At 49.5% G+C, this 17,574-nt stretch overlaps 1 protein-coding gene across 1 annotated transcript in view; it reads right to left on the reverse strand.

Annotated features, from left to right (window-relative positions):
- Nucleotides 1-17,574, reverse strand: part of ZBTB46 (zinc finger and BTB domain containing 46) — a 36,488-nt gene that overhangs the window by 2,521 nt on the left and 16,393 nt on the right. The window contains exons 3-4 of the mRNA XM_010145179.1: nt 12,742-13,023; nt 3-82 (exon numbers count right to left, since the gene is read on the reverse strand). Coding sequence (XP_010143481.1) covers nt 3-82; nt 12,742-13,023 — 362 coding nt within the window. The remainder of the gene's footprint in view (nt 1-2; nt 83-12,741; nt 13,024-17,574) is intronic.

Below are 17,574 nucleotides of genomic sequence, written 5' to 3' on the forward strand. Positions count from 1 at the left end.
CTCTTTAGGATGCACTGGTGCATGGCCGAGAAGCTGCAGTACGGGCACTTGAACTTCTTCCTGATGACCGTGAACTCGTTGACTGGAAGAGAGCAAGGAAAAGGCGCCCGTTACTTTCAGAACGTCAGTTGTCTCGTTTACTATTTCGGTGTTAAATTAGTTCAGTGGGAAATCGCACTGTCACCCCTTGAGCATCTACAATTCCTCTTAGTCCTTTTATTACTGCATTTATATCATTAAAGCGAAGCACTTCAAGTACCTTCATCAAGCACACAAACATTGCCCAACAGCACACACGGCCCACTGCTCCCTAAGCGCCGAACAGAGCGGGGTGACTGCTAGAGTTCTGATTCGCGAGAGCGAATCATCCTGAGCACCCAGATCTAAACCTCTCCCGCTGTTCTCTGAGGAAACAGCGGCTCAACACGAACAAAGACCACAGCTGGACTTACGGGGCAATGCAAGCTCATCCCCACACACCGCAGGAGTGTTTCAGCGATGGAGCAGAGACTAAAGATGGCCCAGAAGAGACAGGAGGGCTCCCACAAACACACCCGGCGTTACCCAGCTCTCAGCTGGTGCTACCACTGTGGCAGCGACACAGGATCAGGGCAAGAGGCTGCCAGCTCTGCCAGCTCTGCTGAATGACAGCCAGACCCCCACAAGCCACCTTACGAGACAACTGCACAGAGGAGTGGACTTGTTCTCTGTGCCCCCCAGTCGTATTTTGCTGAACGTTAAAAGGCTGAGTGCTCTGAAGCCGCTCTGACACTGCTGATTCTCCCCCTCTTGTTGTCTCCTCGGAGGCACGCTGGGAGCGGGCCCCGGGGCCAGCACGGACAGCCCGGGGGGCTCAAGCGCCAGCAGAATGCTGGTGTTGCCCCCTCCAAACAAAGCTGCAGCGCAATATGCAAAATGCGGCAGGGGAACGCGGGGCGATGGTGCTCCCCGAGGACATCCACCTCCCCCCACTGCAAGTTCGGAAGCGACTGTCCAGGGGGATGCGATTTTAAATCTCCACCTTCTAACTCTGCTGCTTTCCATTCCTGTGCTAATTTTCACCAGTACTCGCCGTCATTTAACACCCAGTTTAGGGGCTTTTTTCCCCCGCTTCTGTTTCTAAAATGTGTTTTGTCCAGTATTTGCGATACAGGTAAGACGATGGGAAAAGTAACTGCCCTCGTGTAACGGCACCAACCACAGGACATTGTGAGAAGCCGTTCAGATGAGGTGACGCCACCCTTCGTGACCAGGACAACCTCTCCACACAAGCTCTTCTTAGAAAGTGTTCTGAGAAGGTTTTTACTGTTCTAATGCAGCCTAAAAGCGTGGTTCAAGAGCTGCTGTGACAGGAATTCTATCTTGGTGTTTGTTTGGACTACTTGGAATTAACCAAATCCTCTGCACAGGTAACTCGGTGAAAAAAAAATCTGTCCTTTGAGTGGCAGCTTGAACTGGATCTAATATTGTTAATATTCTCCCACTGCGCTGCTTTGGGCTGCTCAGCAGCTGGGGTGGTCCCCCCTCCGGCAGCTTGGGTTTTGGGGTGGTTTGGTGGGGTTTTTCAGCCCGTTTGTGAAGATGTCAAAGAGAGTTTTCTAGCCCAAGGTGGGGGGAAAAAAGAAAAGGCTCCGACTCACCTGGGCCATGGCTGCAAGAGTGAGGCCAGGTAAAGTGAGCGCTAAGGAGGATTTTATTTCCCTGTTGGTACAGATCAGGCAGGATTTGGATGGGCTGGTTTCCCCTTGTGCTGCTTTGGGGGCCAACCAGAGGAGGCACTTCCACACGGCCCGATGGCCAGAGCCCTTGTGCAAGCTCGTTAACCCCAGAAGCAGCCCTGCTCCGACCTCTCTGCTGACGTACCAGCTTTTTCTGTATTTCTTCAAACGACTACAAAATGAACACTCTTCTACATTACAGGATAACTATTCTTCGCTTTATTCACCCTGGATTTGACGCCCCCTTGTCTACGGGATCAGAGGCAAGGAGCCCACTTTCTTCTACAGCAAGCATTAATTTTATGACACAAAGCTGCTGATGAGCACGTTTCTGCTCTGATCTTGTAACTGCTCGATTATCAGCGATAGGCCACATAAATACTGATACTCCCAGGATCACCATAAACCTATTACTACGGAGTCTAGACAAGGTAAGCAAGCTATAAGCTGATCAAGGGAAGCCAAGAGGGGCCACAGAACCCTCCTCTTCCTCCAGCCCAAGGCCAGGAACAGCACGACTCGACACCACAAATGTGTGTTGAGGACAGCAAGCAGGACAAGCTGCTCAGCAAGGCTTAACCACCTCGCTGGAAACACCTGACACAGAGATCCTGACAGCAACCAGATCCCGAGATTTGAAGCAAAAGTGCTTCAGAGGAGAGAATACCATGCAATCCCTTATTTCCTGCATCGCCAGACTGTGCCTGATCCGGTCACTTCGGAAGTGCCCAGCTGCCTCCTCTCCATCCCTGCCCGGACCTGTCCCTCCACTTTATACTGGGCTACTGAAGAAGCCGAAAAGGCAACTGCAAAACTCAGCGGCACAATCTGAGCACTACTCCCACACACAAAAAGCCAGGTATTCCCAACCCCAGACAGGTATTCCCAACCCCAGACGTGTAACACGTTCTGATTTCGAGACCTGCCTCCTCTGACCTGCATTCCACTTTTGCCCCTTGAGAACATGTTCACCTTCTAGTAGGTGAGAGAACAGGTTCACCTTGTAGTAAGCTTACATTTAAAACAGTCACAGAACACTTTTTGTAGCTATGGCTTTATTGAAAACTGTTTTTTCACCAAACAGCCATATATTTAGTTCTGGTATCTACAGGAGTAAACACCTGGAAAACAACAGCAGAGTTAGAAAAATAACTGTACGGCAGCGTTAACGATTTCACAGTACTGCTAAATATATGCACCTACAAGTACGCATATTTCATGAACAACATACCAACACTGGTACGAGTAAAACCTTTTGTCTAAATGACAATATCTGATAGAGATATGTATAGCAGCGTTGAGGTCCTAAGAAACAACCTCGAACAAGACGAGGGTAGCAGCAGTGCCTCAGGTCAGCAGCTACTGGACACAACTACAGGCAGAAGAGCCCCCAGGAGCGGCAATCGGAACCAATGGTGCCACGCCAAGAGCCTCTGTACTCAACCTCTTGGAAACACATACAGAAAAGGTGCCTTTTTAAAACAACACAGTATTGCTTGTCAAGGAGCCTTTTGCATCATCACCTCAGGTAACTTCACTTATTTCCCTGGGGCTGGTGAGGAACTAGGCTCCTACATCCCTGAACGAAGAGGCAGGAAAGCACGAGTGATCTCCTGCTGGAGAGAGCTTTGTGGGACTGACTGCAGCCTGACAGGTAGACCACTGCCTCCAAAATGCTTCCCTCATCCAGGGATTATCCAGAAACCACAAACTTTAAGAGAATCCTTGTCCCCTCGATCCTGATTGTATTTAAGGTTATAAATAGCAAGGTGCAATTCACCTGTCAAACTCACCCCCATCAGCTCCCCGTGCCAGTTCCTAACACGAAAATCCTGCTTTTAGCGAGTTTTCCCCACGACCTCTGCAAGGCTCTGCTCTACGGCTCTAACATCGTGAAGAAGCTGCTCCTGGTGGTGGAGGGAAGCGCTGGAAGCTCTCTGCGCTGCAGGCAGACGTAAGGGCCAAGCAAAACACTACTTAAACCTCTGCTCGAGAGAAGGAGCTGACCCGACTATAGAAAAATAGTCCCCCGTGGAAATAAATTCTCAAACGTGAGAAGAACAAACGAACATGAAACGTCACCAACTATCACCACATGAACGAAGCCTGGTAAGATTTGCTGGAACTACTTTTGCTGGCATCTCATTTTTCCGTTTCAGATGAATCCTACCAGGCTGCTCCCAAATTTCCAGATAAGCCTCATTTTGGTCACAACTTTCTCTCTGGGCTCAGCTTTCTCCTTCCTCACTTGCTGGTTATTTAAGAGCAAGACAAATTACGAGGCAATCAGACTGACATCTGTAACGAGGGAGCTGACAGACTATAAACCGCCCTCGTTCACAGAGAGCCGGGATCCACGACGCCAAAGGTGTCAGCGGGAGCAAGAGCAAAAAAATAAAGTTTAAACGACTGAAGTATGGTGACTCTACAGGAACATATCCCTGACTCTGACCCTGCTTAAATGAAAAGTAAGAGCTAATCCAAGCAGAGAAACTCCAGCTTCCGACCCTCAGAGCTGTCTCCCCGCAGCTCTGACTCGCAGCAGGGACGGCAGCGAGGGTGGCAGGCGCTGGACGCCCCTCGCAGCCAGCTTTCCCCAGAGAAGAGCAACACAAGGAACTCTCCCCTGGAGACCTCCAGGCTGCTCAAGTCCACTTCATGCACGACCAAGTATTTCTCGTTTTTGTCTCCCTGAGATGCAACAAGATTAGGAGAAAGAGCTTTCCTGAAGAACCCTACAGAAGGGTTCTGTCCGTGGAAGGTGCTTTTGCCTCCTCAGCTCCCTCCCAGGCGAAGGGAAGCAGCTCCACAGCCCGCAGAGCAGCGAGAAGCGCCACAGAATTATGCTACTTTGGTTTCACAGTTACTGTCACCTGGTTTTGCATGTAAACATACAGCAAGAGACACAGAAACATGTAATCTTAAAAAAAAAAATTAATTACATATAATAAAATAGGAATTACAGTCAGACTTTACCCTCCAGTAAGAACCTCACTGGTTTTGTATGTGCACGCTACGTTACGGTTAGATCCTCTGTGGAAAGCCTCCTCTCCTCAGTTCCAATATCCACTCAGTCTAGCTAATTAACCACAGTATATAAAACAAACGAGTCAGAACGATGTCCAGAGTTCCTGGAAACCACGGCCATCCTCCAGTGTGTTTTCTGAGTCCTGAAAGTACCCAAACAGCACATCAATAAAATACACAAGCCTTGCGACAACTTTCAAGCCCAGATAATAGACCCTGTTGCACACAGAACCAGCAGCATGTTTTTCTCCTTTATGTATCACAAAATCTAAACAACTTACGGGGCTGGGCAACCCAGGGCTCTCCCAGCGCCTAATCCCTGAAACACCCAAACGGTGTTTCTGTCTAATGGACAGAGCACTAGACCAGAACCGAGAGACTGAATTCTGTTACTGAGTCTATTGCTAACATGATCAACGAGTCGAGGGATGCTATTTTCCCTGGGGATACGAGGAGAACATCACCATTTCTTTTATAAAGCACTTTGAGATCTACGGACAAACACGGTTTAAGGTCGGGTAAGCACATGGTTTGATCACACCAGTAAGAGTGCCGAAGCACCCGTCACACGGACGGACCGAAGTTCTCTTTGCCCTAAAACCGCACCACGGCTGCAGCCACACAGAACCTGGACCCAGCACGTCACCACCCTCATCAGCTTCAGGGTTCCTCTGGTGCGTTACACCCGCGGTACGTTTATTTGCAGCATAGAAGGGAACAAAGGGTTTTTTCTAGTTTGAAAGCAGCGTCTCAAGCCCACGGCGGCAGCTACACCTCCCCGGGATCCTCCTTCTGTCCTACGCTGTCCAAGAGCTCCAACCCGCCCAGCTGGGCAGAGCCCAGGCCACACGCTTTGCCGTGGCTGGCGAGGTTCTTCTGCGTGCCGAAGCCCTTGCCACAGAGGAGACAGACAAAAATACGCTCGCTCGAGTGCACAGACATAAGATGCCGGTTTAAGTCTGTCTTGTCTCGAAACAGCTTGGCACAGTTAGGACACTGCATCTTCTTACAGTTGAAGTGGATGGTCTTCTCGTGCCGGTCCATGTTTGATTTCAGCGTGAAGCTGGCGGGGCACTTGGAGCACTGGAAGCGGGCGAGCTGGCCGGGAGGGACACCGTCAGCCAGGCCAGACCGCCAGCAGTCGAGCAGGTCGAAGGGGAGAAGCATGGAGAAGGCGTGCTCGTGGATGTGCTCCTTCAGCTCCTCCGCGTGCTGAAACACCCTCCTGCAGAAGCCACAGGTCAGCCTCCTGGCCAGGGCCGTGTCCAGGCTGTCAGGGTCCGTGTCTTCAGATCTGGAGAAACTCGTGTCTGAAATGGAAACAAACACATGCAGGTACCAGTCAGTGTGGTCTGGTATCAAACAACGACAGCTTGAGGGGAAAAGGAAAAAAAAAAGGTGTTTTTCTCCCTGCTTACCTGAATCAGAGTTATCAAACTGCCACAGCGCTAAGAACGCCCCGTAAGCAGCCTGCCAACCAGAAGCACACCGCAGTTAGGGCACGCCGTGACAAGAACACATCCCTGCGGCCCCTGCTCGGAACCCCCTCCCATCGCTGCCTCACCCCTTTGCCCTGGCAACCCCAGCTGCCCGGCCAGAGTGGCCAAGCTGACAGGGCCACGGTTTGCAAGGTTTGGTGTTTTGGAGGCAGCGATCAATGTGCCTGGTTTAGGTCCCAGTTCCAGTCCCGTTAACCGTGAACGGGAGGTTCAGGCCAACGGGACACGCTGCAGAGAAAATTTCTCACAGATACAACAGAACTGGGAATTTTCCCCTTAGCTCCAGTGAGCTACTTTTTCCTTCCATGCAGAAAACAGCCCCCTCCAGCGCAGCCCCCTTTATGCAACACTCCCTGGCACTGCTGAGCCAAATTATAAATAAAAGCCGGGGGTTTATTTTTCTTTCCTAAGCCATTTGCAATATGCCAGCGTGTGGCAGATGGCAACGCTCTATGAGGCAGAGGCGTGATGCCGGTCTGCCGGAGAGCTGGCACGCCGCTCCCTGCCATCCCAGTGCCCGCTCTGCGCTCAGGTGACTGCAAAGGGAACGCTGTGCTTCCACCCGCTTGTTTAATGGATTAAAGCGTCATTTAGATGTATTCAGATTAAGAAATGCTGCAGGAAGCTACGGTTTTTCTGGCAAACTCCGGTGGTAGAGAAAGCCAGATGCTTCCATCTGAATTTACACCAAACTCGAATGCAGAACCCCTGAGGTGGGCGATGGGCAGCTGGGGCTTATGCCATCCCTATACTCCTGTGGGCAATGTTTTGCAAACGAAGGGATTTACAGTAAAAAGAGGATGCATACTTGAAAAAAAACAGTTACTTGAATTTGAGTTCTGTCGAGGTGAGACAGAACAGCTGGAATGAGGACAGCACAGCCTTGACCTCAGCAGGCTTCCAGATGTAAACAACCTGTGTTTAAAATAAAGCTAAGAGATCGAAGTAGGGGGTGTTATGGGCTTTTCGAAGCGAAGCTTTTCTCCTGCCCGGGGAGAACGGGATTGAACAGGCACCTCTGTATGTTCCCCCCGCTCTTACCTGGGTTGCGGAAGGCACGTCTCCTTTTGTCACGGTTTCTGGTGACATTTCACCAAAAGAGCAGATCTCGGGGGGGCTCTGAGTGGCAAGGTGAGATGCGGGCAGCGGGGGGCATGGTGCTTCCACTTTGCCATCACATTCGCCCCTTGAACGATTCAAGTTGGTGCCAGGCCCTGGGGAACACAGGAAACGAATCTCACCCACGTGCACTCGCACCAGCTGGTGCTTTCAGAGACGGCCTTGCACAGGAGCGCCCCGGCGCGCGCGGCTTCTCTTCTGTCTGCGGGAGGGAAGGCGGCGGGACACGGATGCCAGGCGCTTTTTTCTTTCGGTTTGGTTTGGTTTTTTTAAAAGCAGCCTCCCCACCCAAAACACCTCGTCCGCACGTGGTGTCTGCAGCCGGGTTAGATCGCATGGCACGGGCACCGCCGAGTCCATCGGGGCAAAGCAGCACAGCGCAAATATCCACAGCCATCGCGTTTCTGAGAGACCTCCTGGAGAGCACTGTCTCAAACACATCACGTCAATCGTCAGCGAACGGACACACAGACTTTCCTACTCGCTGCCTGGAAAAGGTCTGTCAAGGCTTCACATGGCACAGTTTGACCCTGGTGGGTCTCTTTGACACCCAGCTGTCAGTCCTCGATCTCAAAGTGCTTTACAAAAGAGGAGAAAAACTATTCCATTCATGCTAAGCTTAGCAAGGGCAGAAGTACAAACATCTGGACAAAAATTACACCTGGCAGTCGTTTCATTTACAAATCTACTACAGTTACAGCGGAGAACACGATTTGCCCAAGCAAATCCACACCCTCTTGCCACTGCTGCAGCACCAGCACATGGACATTCCCGAGACTGCCCTGGTCATCAGGGACAAACAGTGCGATCGAGAGCGGCGCGTGTCACAGACTGCTCGAGGAGCTTTAACAAACACCTTCACCGAACGTGGGGTGACATCCCGAGCTCATCGTTACTTGTGAAAGACAATCAGGGAAAATCAGAGACAAATACGGCATAAAAGTGGATAAATTCATCCTCAAAGCACTCTATGCTCTAAAGGCTTTTTATTTCCAACACAAAAGAGTCCGACCAAAACCTTCACGGATGTAAGGAACACTCTTTAATGCAGCCACAAACAACAAGTCCCAGTTTATGCCCTGTTCCAGTACAACACACTGTGATCTGGGTCACCACAAAGCGTTCGAGTGAACCCACACCAAGGTTTCTCAACGTGAACAATCCCAAACCTGACTTTTTATCAGCGCGTAGAGGAAATCCTGCTCCTGGGCCACAGGCGGGATGTTTGAGTGACCTTCCTTGGCTTTGATCGCAGATGGAAACCTTTCACACACCGGTTAACTCCGGTGCGATAACAATGGTGTTTTCATGCTGCTGGTGCTCATCTGTGCCTGGAAGAATTTAAACGCTGAAACCCCATAAATCCAGGGTAAGAAGAAGTGGGGAGAAAAGTGAATTTATCGATATTTCCTGAACAGACCTGTCACCAGGAATCCAGCTCTGTGGGCCACAGCAGAACTGGAGCCCAGATACCCACACGTCCCCTTTTGACCCTCAACACCCAAACCCATGCAACCTGCCCCGTTCACCTCGAAGCTCCACAGTGGGACAACCGAGAGCCACCTCTGGGCTGCACGTTCTTCACCAAATGGGATTTTAGGTTACAGATAAGCCAGAGGGGTCTGGTTTGGTTAATCCCTTATCAGCACCTCCCCAGAGCTACACCGGTTCCTCAGACACGTCAGTGGCACTTCTTAAAGCAGAAGTTACGGGGAATGAACGGGCAATGCAATAGGGTAGGGAGAGCCAATAAACGCCATCATCCAGCAGGAGCCACGGAGCTGTACAACACCACAATGCACAAAGATGACTTTACAAACAAAAATTAACATTTATTTGGTTTCAACCACTGCAAGTAACACACAAAGAGACACCCCCAGAAATGACCCACATGTGTACACCAGAACGCAGACAGCACCTGAGGGATGTTTTGTCCTGTTCTGACTAGTGCTGTGAGAGACTTTTTTCCCCCTCTTAAATATGTATTGAAATGAGAAATATTTTAACATTTACACCAGGAATCAAAAGCGTGTTCCTTCAGTCGGGTCTGCACACAGATGAGTGCTGGTCTAGCAGTATTTATATGAACAGAGGGTGCTCTGGCAGCGGGACAGTGAACTGGCGTGGAAAAGAGAAAGGCAAAGGTTATTTTCTCCTGTTTATCCATTCTCCCCTACACCTTCATTTACCTGTACAAAAATTCCAGCCCAAACTGAGTAACGCCCTCTTGGGAAAGCTGACCGCTGTGGAAAACGTCTTCCTTTAACATCCAGCGCATGGACAAATCCCTGGCTCCAGCGAGCCGCTACCTAAAAATAACTATTAGCTGGTTTGCCCCAAAGAAAGGGGCTCTGTGTCCCCTTAATCACCTGGGCAGCATGCCGCGCAGGAACCGCTTCCATAAACAGTGCCAGTTGCAAGAGGGTAAACAGGAAAAGCCAAACTTAGACATATAAAAAAGCATGTAACATGCTATTCTGGAGAGGCGGAAGAGTCGCCCTTTGAGGGAGCTGGTCACCCCCAAATCAGATGGTTTCCTGACTTTTTTTTTAAAGGAGAAAACAAGGATGTCAACTGGCCAACTCATTTTCTGATAAGTATTAAAATTCTTGGCAAAACCAGCTAAAAACGTTCAGCTCGAGCCTTTGCGAGTACCGCCGACGCGGTGCAGCCGCCGGGAACCAGGCAGTTCAGCCTCACAAAGGGGGTGAAGCACTCAGGAGCGAACCGTGGCGCTGAGTGGAACAGCTCTGCCGGGGGTGGAAACCCGCACAGAATAACCCGCTTCTACCGATGGACCATGGAGAAAACACCAAGATGAGGAAAACTGCACCTCTTCTCTGAAAGCCAGCCTGAAGCCCACACTGCCCAGGTTCCTGAGACAACCCCAGCGTCACCCACGAATAACCGACGTGAACTTTTTTCTGCAAAACCTGCATGTTCTTTAGGTTTCTGACAAGCATCTGAGCAGCGTTAATCTTGATGATACACCACGAACACCATCGATTCTCAGAGCCTTTCGGATGCAGCTTATCTGGCAACTGCGTTACCCAAATGTCAAGATATTTCCACCTTCCCTTCTCATTTTAAACCAGCTTGGACTGGTCTGCTTTAGAAATGCTGTACTTATGCCTGACTACATCACAGTGACACGGCAGCCCCCACACACTCCAGCTTCCCGTTCCATCAGCTGAACATCAAGTGATCCCCCAGCTCATACGATCACTTCGATATACAATGAACAGGGTTACCCGCTATTAACTTTTACAACAGTCTGAACTACAGAACGAAAAATGGAAACTCGTCATGTCTGCAGTAACTTGGAGAGTAACGTTCCTTTCAGAAGCGGCTCATCAGAACTTTGAACGTGCACAGCGCACCCTTCGGACCCGTCCACCTCCCATAAGTCTTGTCCTCCGGAAGAGGAAAATCAGCGTGAAGGCTGCTGCCTGAGTCAGGACCTCACTGTGGCACTTCAGAAAGAACAGGAGGACAGTCCTGTGGCAGCAGCTAGCATTAAAAACACACATCACCTTTTTAAACTCTGGAGAGCCTGATCTCTTAAAATCCTTGAAATGAGTGTGTTTCCTTTTCACTGTGCTGGCTTTGGGGGTTTTAAAAGTAAGTCAAATCTTTTGCACTGTGCTCCTGCCTACCCCCGCCTTTTTTTTTTTTTTTTTTTAATATAAGCCAGGATTTTAAATGACTCAACATCCTCAAATTGTGTTTGAAGAAAAATGTGAAAAACACCTACAAAGCCAGCACCAACCTAGACTGTGCTTTTAGACCTCCAGAATCTTCTCACCACTTGCTTTCACTGCCGCTTTATACACTGAAAATTCTCATTAAACTTGATGTCCTGTTGTATTCCCTAACGACCACTTAAAAGTAAGAGAGTCTGGAAAAAGATGTTCTGATACAGGTGATTACAATAAATCGATAGCTGTGAATCTGAAAAGATGAAAGAAAAACATGGCCCCGAACTCGCTGTCTCTGTAAAACCCTCTCAGCCAGCCACAGCTGCGGCTCCTGGTGAGAGCGCTCCGGAGCAAGCGAGCGGGCAGCTCCTTGTCTTACACAACTCACTTCGCTCCATAAAGATGAGATGCCTGAAGCTCAGTGGAATGAAATTCAAGTAATGAGAGAGGAGTGGAAAACAGGGACCTTGATTACAGGCAGGAAGGACCTCTGGAGACATCCCTCCCTTCAGGAGCTCTCATCTACCCCCTTTTCCAAACACGCCAAGCTTTGGGTTATGGCTACTCCACTGCAGCAGGGGATTTTCTACCCAGCAGCCTAGTTTGAACCATCTAAACCTGATTTAGAGACCATTAAGAACATGAACTGCTATGGAAGAAACAACACCACCACATCAGCGATTCCCCCAAAGATTCAAGTGTAGAATAAGGTACAAAAGTTTTATTTTTGTTCTTAAAATTTAAGAGTTTTAAAAAATAATTGTACTGTTCAGACACAATGAGAGAAAAGAGATGCTAACACTATGTTGTGCGGTAATTTCCCTTCATCATACAAGCCGTGTGACCATTAGAAGTTACCTATCTGTTGCCATTGAGGAACACGAAACTAAAACCATAGTTATCTTCAGTGCAGTTTCCATTCTGTTCAATTGATCAATTTTCTCAGTATAGCTTAAAATGAACCTTTTCCACTGGAAACTAACATGCAGTCCTCAAAGCCACCGCTTGCTCTGTTTTATGTCACAAATGATATCCCCATCTTCTGAGAGGATTATTAAAATACAGCATTAATGACTTTTCTTTCTTTGGCACGAGAGGATCCAACTATTTCACACTGCAATGCAGAAATCACAGCAGAGAGCTGGGCAGCGAGCGGCCACACGTAACGGTGGCATCAGCTGACCCAGCACATCACCAGCAGAAAAACACCCATTTCCAGGCGCGAGTAGAACAAAACCATCAGTAGCTGCTCGTTACTTAGTGAGAGGTCTAAAAGGGAACAGCAAGAAGCAAAGATCACGCGATCTACAAGATCACAAGCGTCTCTACAGACACGGGAGCAACAGCGAAGCCTTTCAACCCCGTCAGCTTCGGTTCAAAACCTCTGGAGTCACCTCCTTTACCATAAGGACTCAAGTATTTCCTCTTTTGTTTGGAAGCACCCTTCCGTAACCAAGTACCACAGAACCGTGAGGACCAGCGCTACGTACACACTGAACACTTCCTTCCATGCCTCAGCAGTTAACATTATGCCAGGTTCCCAAATTTTATGGAAAGTGGGATTAAGCAGGACTTAAAACCAGACAGAAATGTATCAGTGGTGACAAACGAGACCATGACCTGTATTTGCTTCTCCCTTAAAGCATCAGTGAACAAAAAATAGGTAAAACACAAACTTACGGGAGAGCGAATGTGTGCCCTTGGGTAAGTACTCGAACAGCAGCGAACTGTCCTCTCCCAGCATGTCGGCCTTCAGGGACAGCAAACTGTTCTTACTCATGAGAGCTGCGCGCAGGTTGGCAACGGTGGCAGCCTGGAGCGCGTCCTCCTTCTCCGGCGTCAGGGACTGAGAGATGTAGCTGCCCTCCCCACCCAGGAGGGCTTCCTCGACGTTGGCGTAGGCGTCCGGCCGCTCCACTCTGCTGTCGGAGCTGCTGGGCTCGCTTACTGTCACATCAGCACCTGCGTGACAAAAGATGCCATCAGAGACGCAATCGAGCTGCCGAGACAGGGCACACCGACCACACGCGCCTGTCCCACCACGGGTCCACACAACCGAGAACCAGCTAGTTTTGGCTCACTCTTCATGTGAGAGTGTTGTTTCTCACTCCCCTTTTTCCTGAAGTCTGAAGATGACCTTGGCCATTCAGAGACTCCATAGAGAGCGCCACAGAAACCTACTCCTAGCTGGGGGGTTCTGCCCTCCCAGCCCGTGTCCATCAGCACCCTCCACTTCTGCCCCACCGACGGGTCTGACCTTTAGTGCCGCACGCTGCGAAGGCAGAGCGGAGGGAGAGACGTACAACCTCCCCACAACCAATAACTGGACAACGCTACTGATCTATTTTAAACTTTCAGGATAGTTCGCTATGACCTTGAAACGTTTAAGTTCTGTTTTTTTCCATAATTTTACTCTGTTAATCCAAACTTTCATTCTTTCATTTCTTCTTCACGATGAAGGTTTTGAAAAATCCAGCAACAAGCAGCCTACAACGGTGGGCTGCTAATGAGTCCGAATGCCGTGAGTCACTTCCCTGATGAATACAAAGTCATCGGTGGTTCCCAGCGCCTATCGGAGGGTTGGGTTCAGACAGAGAGACACAGTTAAAGACAAAGACACGGGTGAGCCACTTGACAACAGGTAGCTATGTACAAATGCACGGGACTGTTAGCAAAAGCACCCATTAGTGAGACCGAACAAAAGAAAATGCCACGATGAGGTTAACTGTGAAGACACTGTTTGCTGCTTTCACAAAGAGGGCAAAAGCTTCCCAGCAAACGGATGCCTTGGGAGCACCTGGACTATCAAGACGTAGAGGGAAAAAAATCCAAATCCGAAGGGAAGGCCTTGATAACGAAGGATCGGATGGAAAAAGAAGCTGTTTGGCAGATCCTGAACGTTCTGTTACCTCCTCGTTCACAATATGTTTGTCTACTCAGTGCACGAGGCAGCTAGAGCCGTTCAAAGCACCGGCGTGACCTCTACCAAATTAACAGCTGCTTTCACAAATCCCTCCCGCACTTCCCAGGGCCAGCAATTCCGGTGTTGTCCATGTGATGAACTCATTCCCACAGGGACGGTTTCAGAGCTCGCGAGAAGGGACGAGGCAGAGCGTGGCAAACCAGCACTTGGTTGTAGCGTTCGACAGCTGCAAACCAGGGCACAGCACCAGCAGGGCTTATTGAAAACGCTGCCAGGGACCCTGGGGCAGCGCCTGCCTCCTGGGCCCTGCAGAATGGCTAAAGGGAAAGCGCTATTTTTATCTCCACTTTACAGAGAAAGACGCCGTGACTTGCGCAAGGTGTCCAGCCCGCGGAGCCAGGATCGGGCAGGGATTTGCCAGTCCTAGTCCAGAGCACGTCGGATCCCTCTGCACATTCGAGTTCCCTTTCCTAAGCTGTCCTGTACTGCCAGAACCTCCCTACTGAGCAGTTTTCCCACTTCCTTTAAAAAACACAAAGCCTCAAAGCAAACAATAAATTAAACCGAGGGACCCCCCGGAGGCGTACGGAGCAGCTGGGCCTGGGGGCTACAAACACCGCAGCAGCAGCAGCTCTGTGAACCAGCAGAGATCTCTCCCTACAACAAACCCTTTTCCCTCCTCCACCTGGGCTTTGCTCCTACAATCGCATACATCAGTTTTATTAAATCACAGCCAAGCAGAACACCGCCATCGCTTTGACTTGGGCATCCTCTGTCATCCCTCTGCTACTGAGCGTCAAGGGGTATCTGCGCTTTTCTAGATGATAACAACGTCTGTTTTAAAAACATTTCCACATAAAGGGAGATTACACAAGTTTACAGAACAGCAGCTGCTCAAAAGGTGGTGAAGAAAGTGAATTCCAGCCCCTTGAAGTGGTAACGGAACAGACAGCTTTATCAGGTCAACGCTGCGGTAACACTGCTGCTCCTTTGCTCCCCGCCGCCTACGCGGCGAATCGCCGCACAGATCGGCACTGCCAAATAACGGGGCAGGCAGTAAATCACGTCGCGCTCTCCCCGTCCCTGTTTCCGAGCCAGTGGCAGACACTGATTGACAGTCGCCAGAATCCGTGGCTGCCTGCTGCACATAAACACTAATTGCTAAAACACACGCGGATTAATTGTAACCACAACAAGACATTACAAGTTCCTCAAAAGCCAAGATTGGAGACAGACAGTGAAACAGGGGCTTTAGCGCTTCCAGGATTTATAGCTGATGTCACCTAATCAAACACACATTACGGCAAAATAAATATCCACTTAGTCACAGACCTACTGAAACACTCTCAGTGCACTACAACCCCAAAACGCATAAAGTTCCTCCTCACGGCATCTCCAGAGCTGCTTCTCCTGTTTCCCAAAAACACGGCTTCTGTTGAGAAGATTTAGCCAAAGAATTCTGTGAATCAAAGCGCCCGTCACTTCCCAGTAATCTAAACTGTTTACTACAGCGCTTCAGCAGCACGTAAACCCAGCTCTGGTAAATGAGCTTCTGCTTCGCAATTACTCAAGGCAGCAGCTCAGGAGCAGCCTGAGAGCTCCCTCCAGCCCCTCCGCAGCTCATTTTTCACGCCACTGAGGCAGTCCCTGCGACTCCACGGGTTCCAGGCACCGCTCGCAGGAAATCCCGATCAGGGCAGCCAGCTAAACCCGGGATTATCGCTGCTCGAAAAAACCGAGCTCATTAGTCTCTTTAGCAAATAATTATTTTGCAGTTACTCTATTACACCAGCCTAGGATCCAAAAGGCAGCAGCTCTGGAAAAGCTTTATTAGCATTAGACCTAGGCAAACCGCTGAAAAAATGCACGTGCCATCTCTGAAACACCGAGAACCTTCTCCATTTCACAGAATCCATCCGAGTACCTTAATTAATGACTTTAATTCACAAACCCAGTCTTTTCTTGTATTTCTTCTCCCTGCTTCAGTCATTTTCCCTCATTAAAGCTTAACCTCTGCTGTTACCAAACCACCTCCTCAGTGGCTGCTGCTCCCCCACTCTTGGTCACACAAACACACACACACACACACCCGCCTCCCGGGTGTTTTCTGTTGTCTCCCAGACTCCCAATCCTATTATTCTCTTTCATAATTTGTTTTTATAATCATGTTTCCTCTCTTCCAACTTCTATTCCGGCTCTCTCATGTACATAGTTCACTATCTTCTGGAAATCTGTAGCTGGAGGACTAAACCCATGAGGAGGGAGGAAGGTGTGGACGAAAGCCATACGAGATCACATCTGCTGCTGGAAAACTCAAAGCAGAAACAAGATCTTCCCCAAGAGCTAAGGGCAGTGTTTTGCCAAGTCACTGCTCCTCAGTATTGCTCTTTTCGTTCCAGTCTCGAGGTCAGAGGAGATCCACCTTCTCCTCAAAGCCCTTTCTGCCCCGCAGAGCACAGCACAGGAACGCTTCTCCCTCGGTCTCCGAGTCTCCAGAATGTACGGGGTTATTCTGTCCCACTGCCTTTGCTGAATTTGCGCTGTGTCTGGCACTGCTGCCTTCCAACCAATTATTCCTTCAGTCTGGCGTCACCCAACAGCTCACCGAGGGTCCACCCCATCCCACCACCCAAGCTGCTGATGGACAGAGCAAACAGCACCAGCCCTGGAAGCTCCCTGTGCTGGGGGCAGTCATGGCGCTGCCTGGGGTAGCAGTTTGAGGTCTCCTGCACATAGCTGCACACTTTTAGTGCGGTGGCAAATGTGATGATGTTTGTTGACAACGTGACAAGCAGAAAGGGCAGAGGTGCATGAGAGAAGAGGTCCTAGCATCAGCAGCTTCTCCCACCCCAAATCCTCATCCCTGCATCCTCCCCTGCTATTCTCTCAGCTGTACCGAGTCTACGAGTATAGTTGTCAATTTGAGACAGGAACTAATATGTTAAAAATAAACTGGTTTATTAAAAAAAGTTATTTTTAAACACGGATCAGTTCCCCAATCCGGTTCTCTACAAGGCTGGACAGACATTTTCACCGGAACAACCGTGGGAGAGCGTGGGGGGTGCAATTCAGTACTGCGGGAAAGTGGGAGACACTTAAACCCAGCTTTTCTTTCAAGGACACTGCCCAACAACGATGTGAGCCAAACTCTCCTGCAAAAACTCTGGGTGAAAACAAAGACTTTGTCTGCTGAGGTTCTCCTTCCTATTTTGTGTCAAGTATCTGTACAGATCTGCCTGACATAGGTTTCATCTCAAGTTTCAGGAATGATGTTTCTTCTGTGAGTTTAGGAGGATTTGGCTTGATCTTCTTCTGTGTGAAAGACATAATTAATTTTTAAACTCACAGAGAAAAAAAGAAAAAGCTTTACTTTCCTACTGTTTTTTCTTGGGAATAAAAAAAAGGAGCACCCGGGCTGGTAGAAAAAAGACAATCTTTTACCAGCTGCTAAAAATATCCCTGAAGCTTGTATTTCAGATACCCCCCCCTCCGAGCAGAAACCCTCCAAAAGCGTTTCACAACTCCCTGTTTGTTCCGCGAACGCCGGCATTCCCACATTCTGTCGTACTGGGGCAGGGAGGCAATGCCAC

The sequence above is a fragment of the Buceros rhinoceros genome, unplaced genomic scaffold, assembly GCF_000710305.1.
Source record: "Buceros rhinoceros silvestris isolate BGI_N320 unplaced genomic scaffold, ASM71030v1 scaffold23310, whole genome shotgun sequence".
Taxonomy (NCBI): Eukaryota; Metazoa; Chordata; class Aves; order Bucerotiformes; family Bucerotidae; genus Buceros; species Buceros rhinoceros.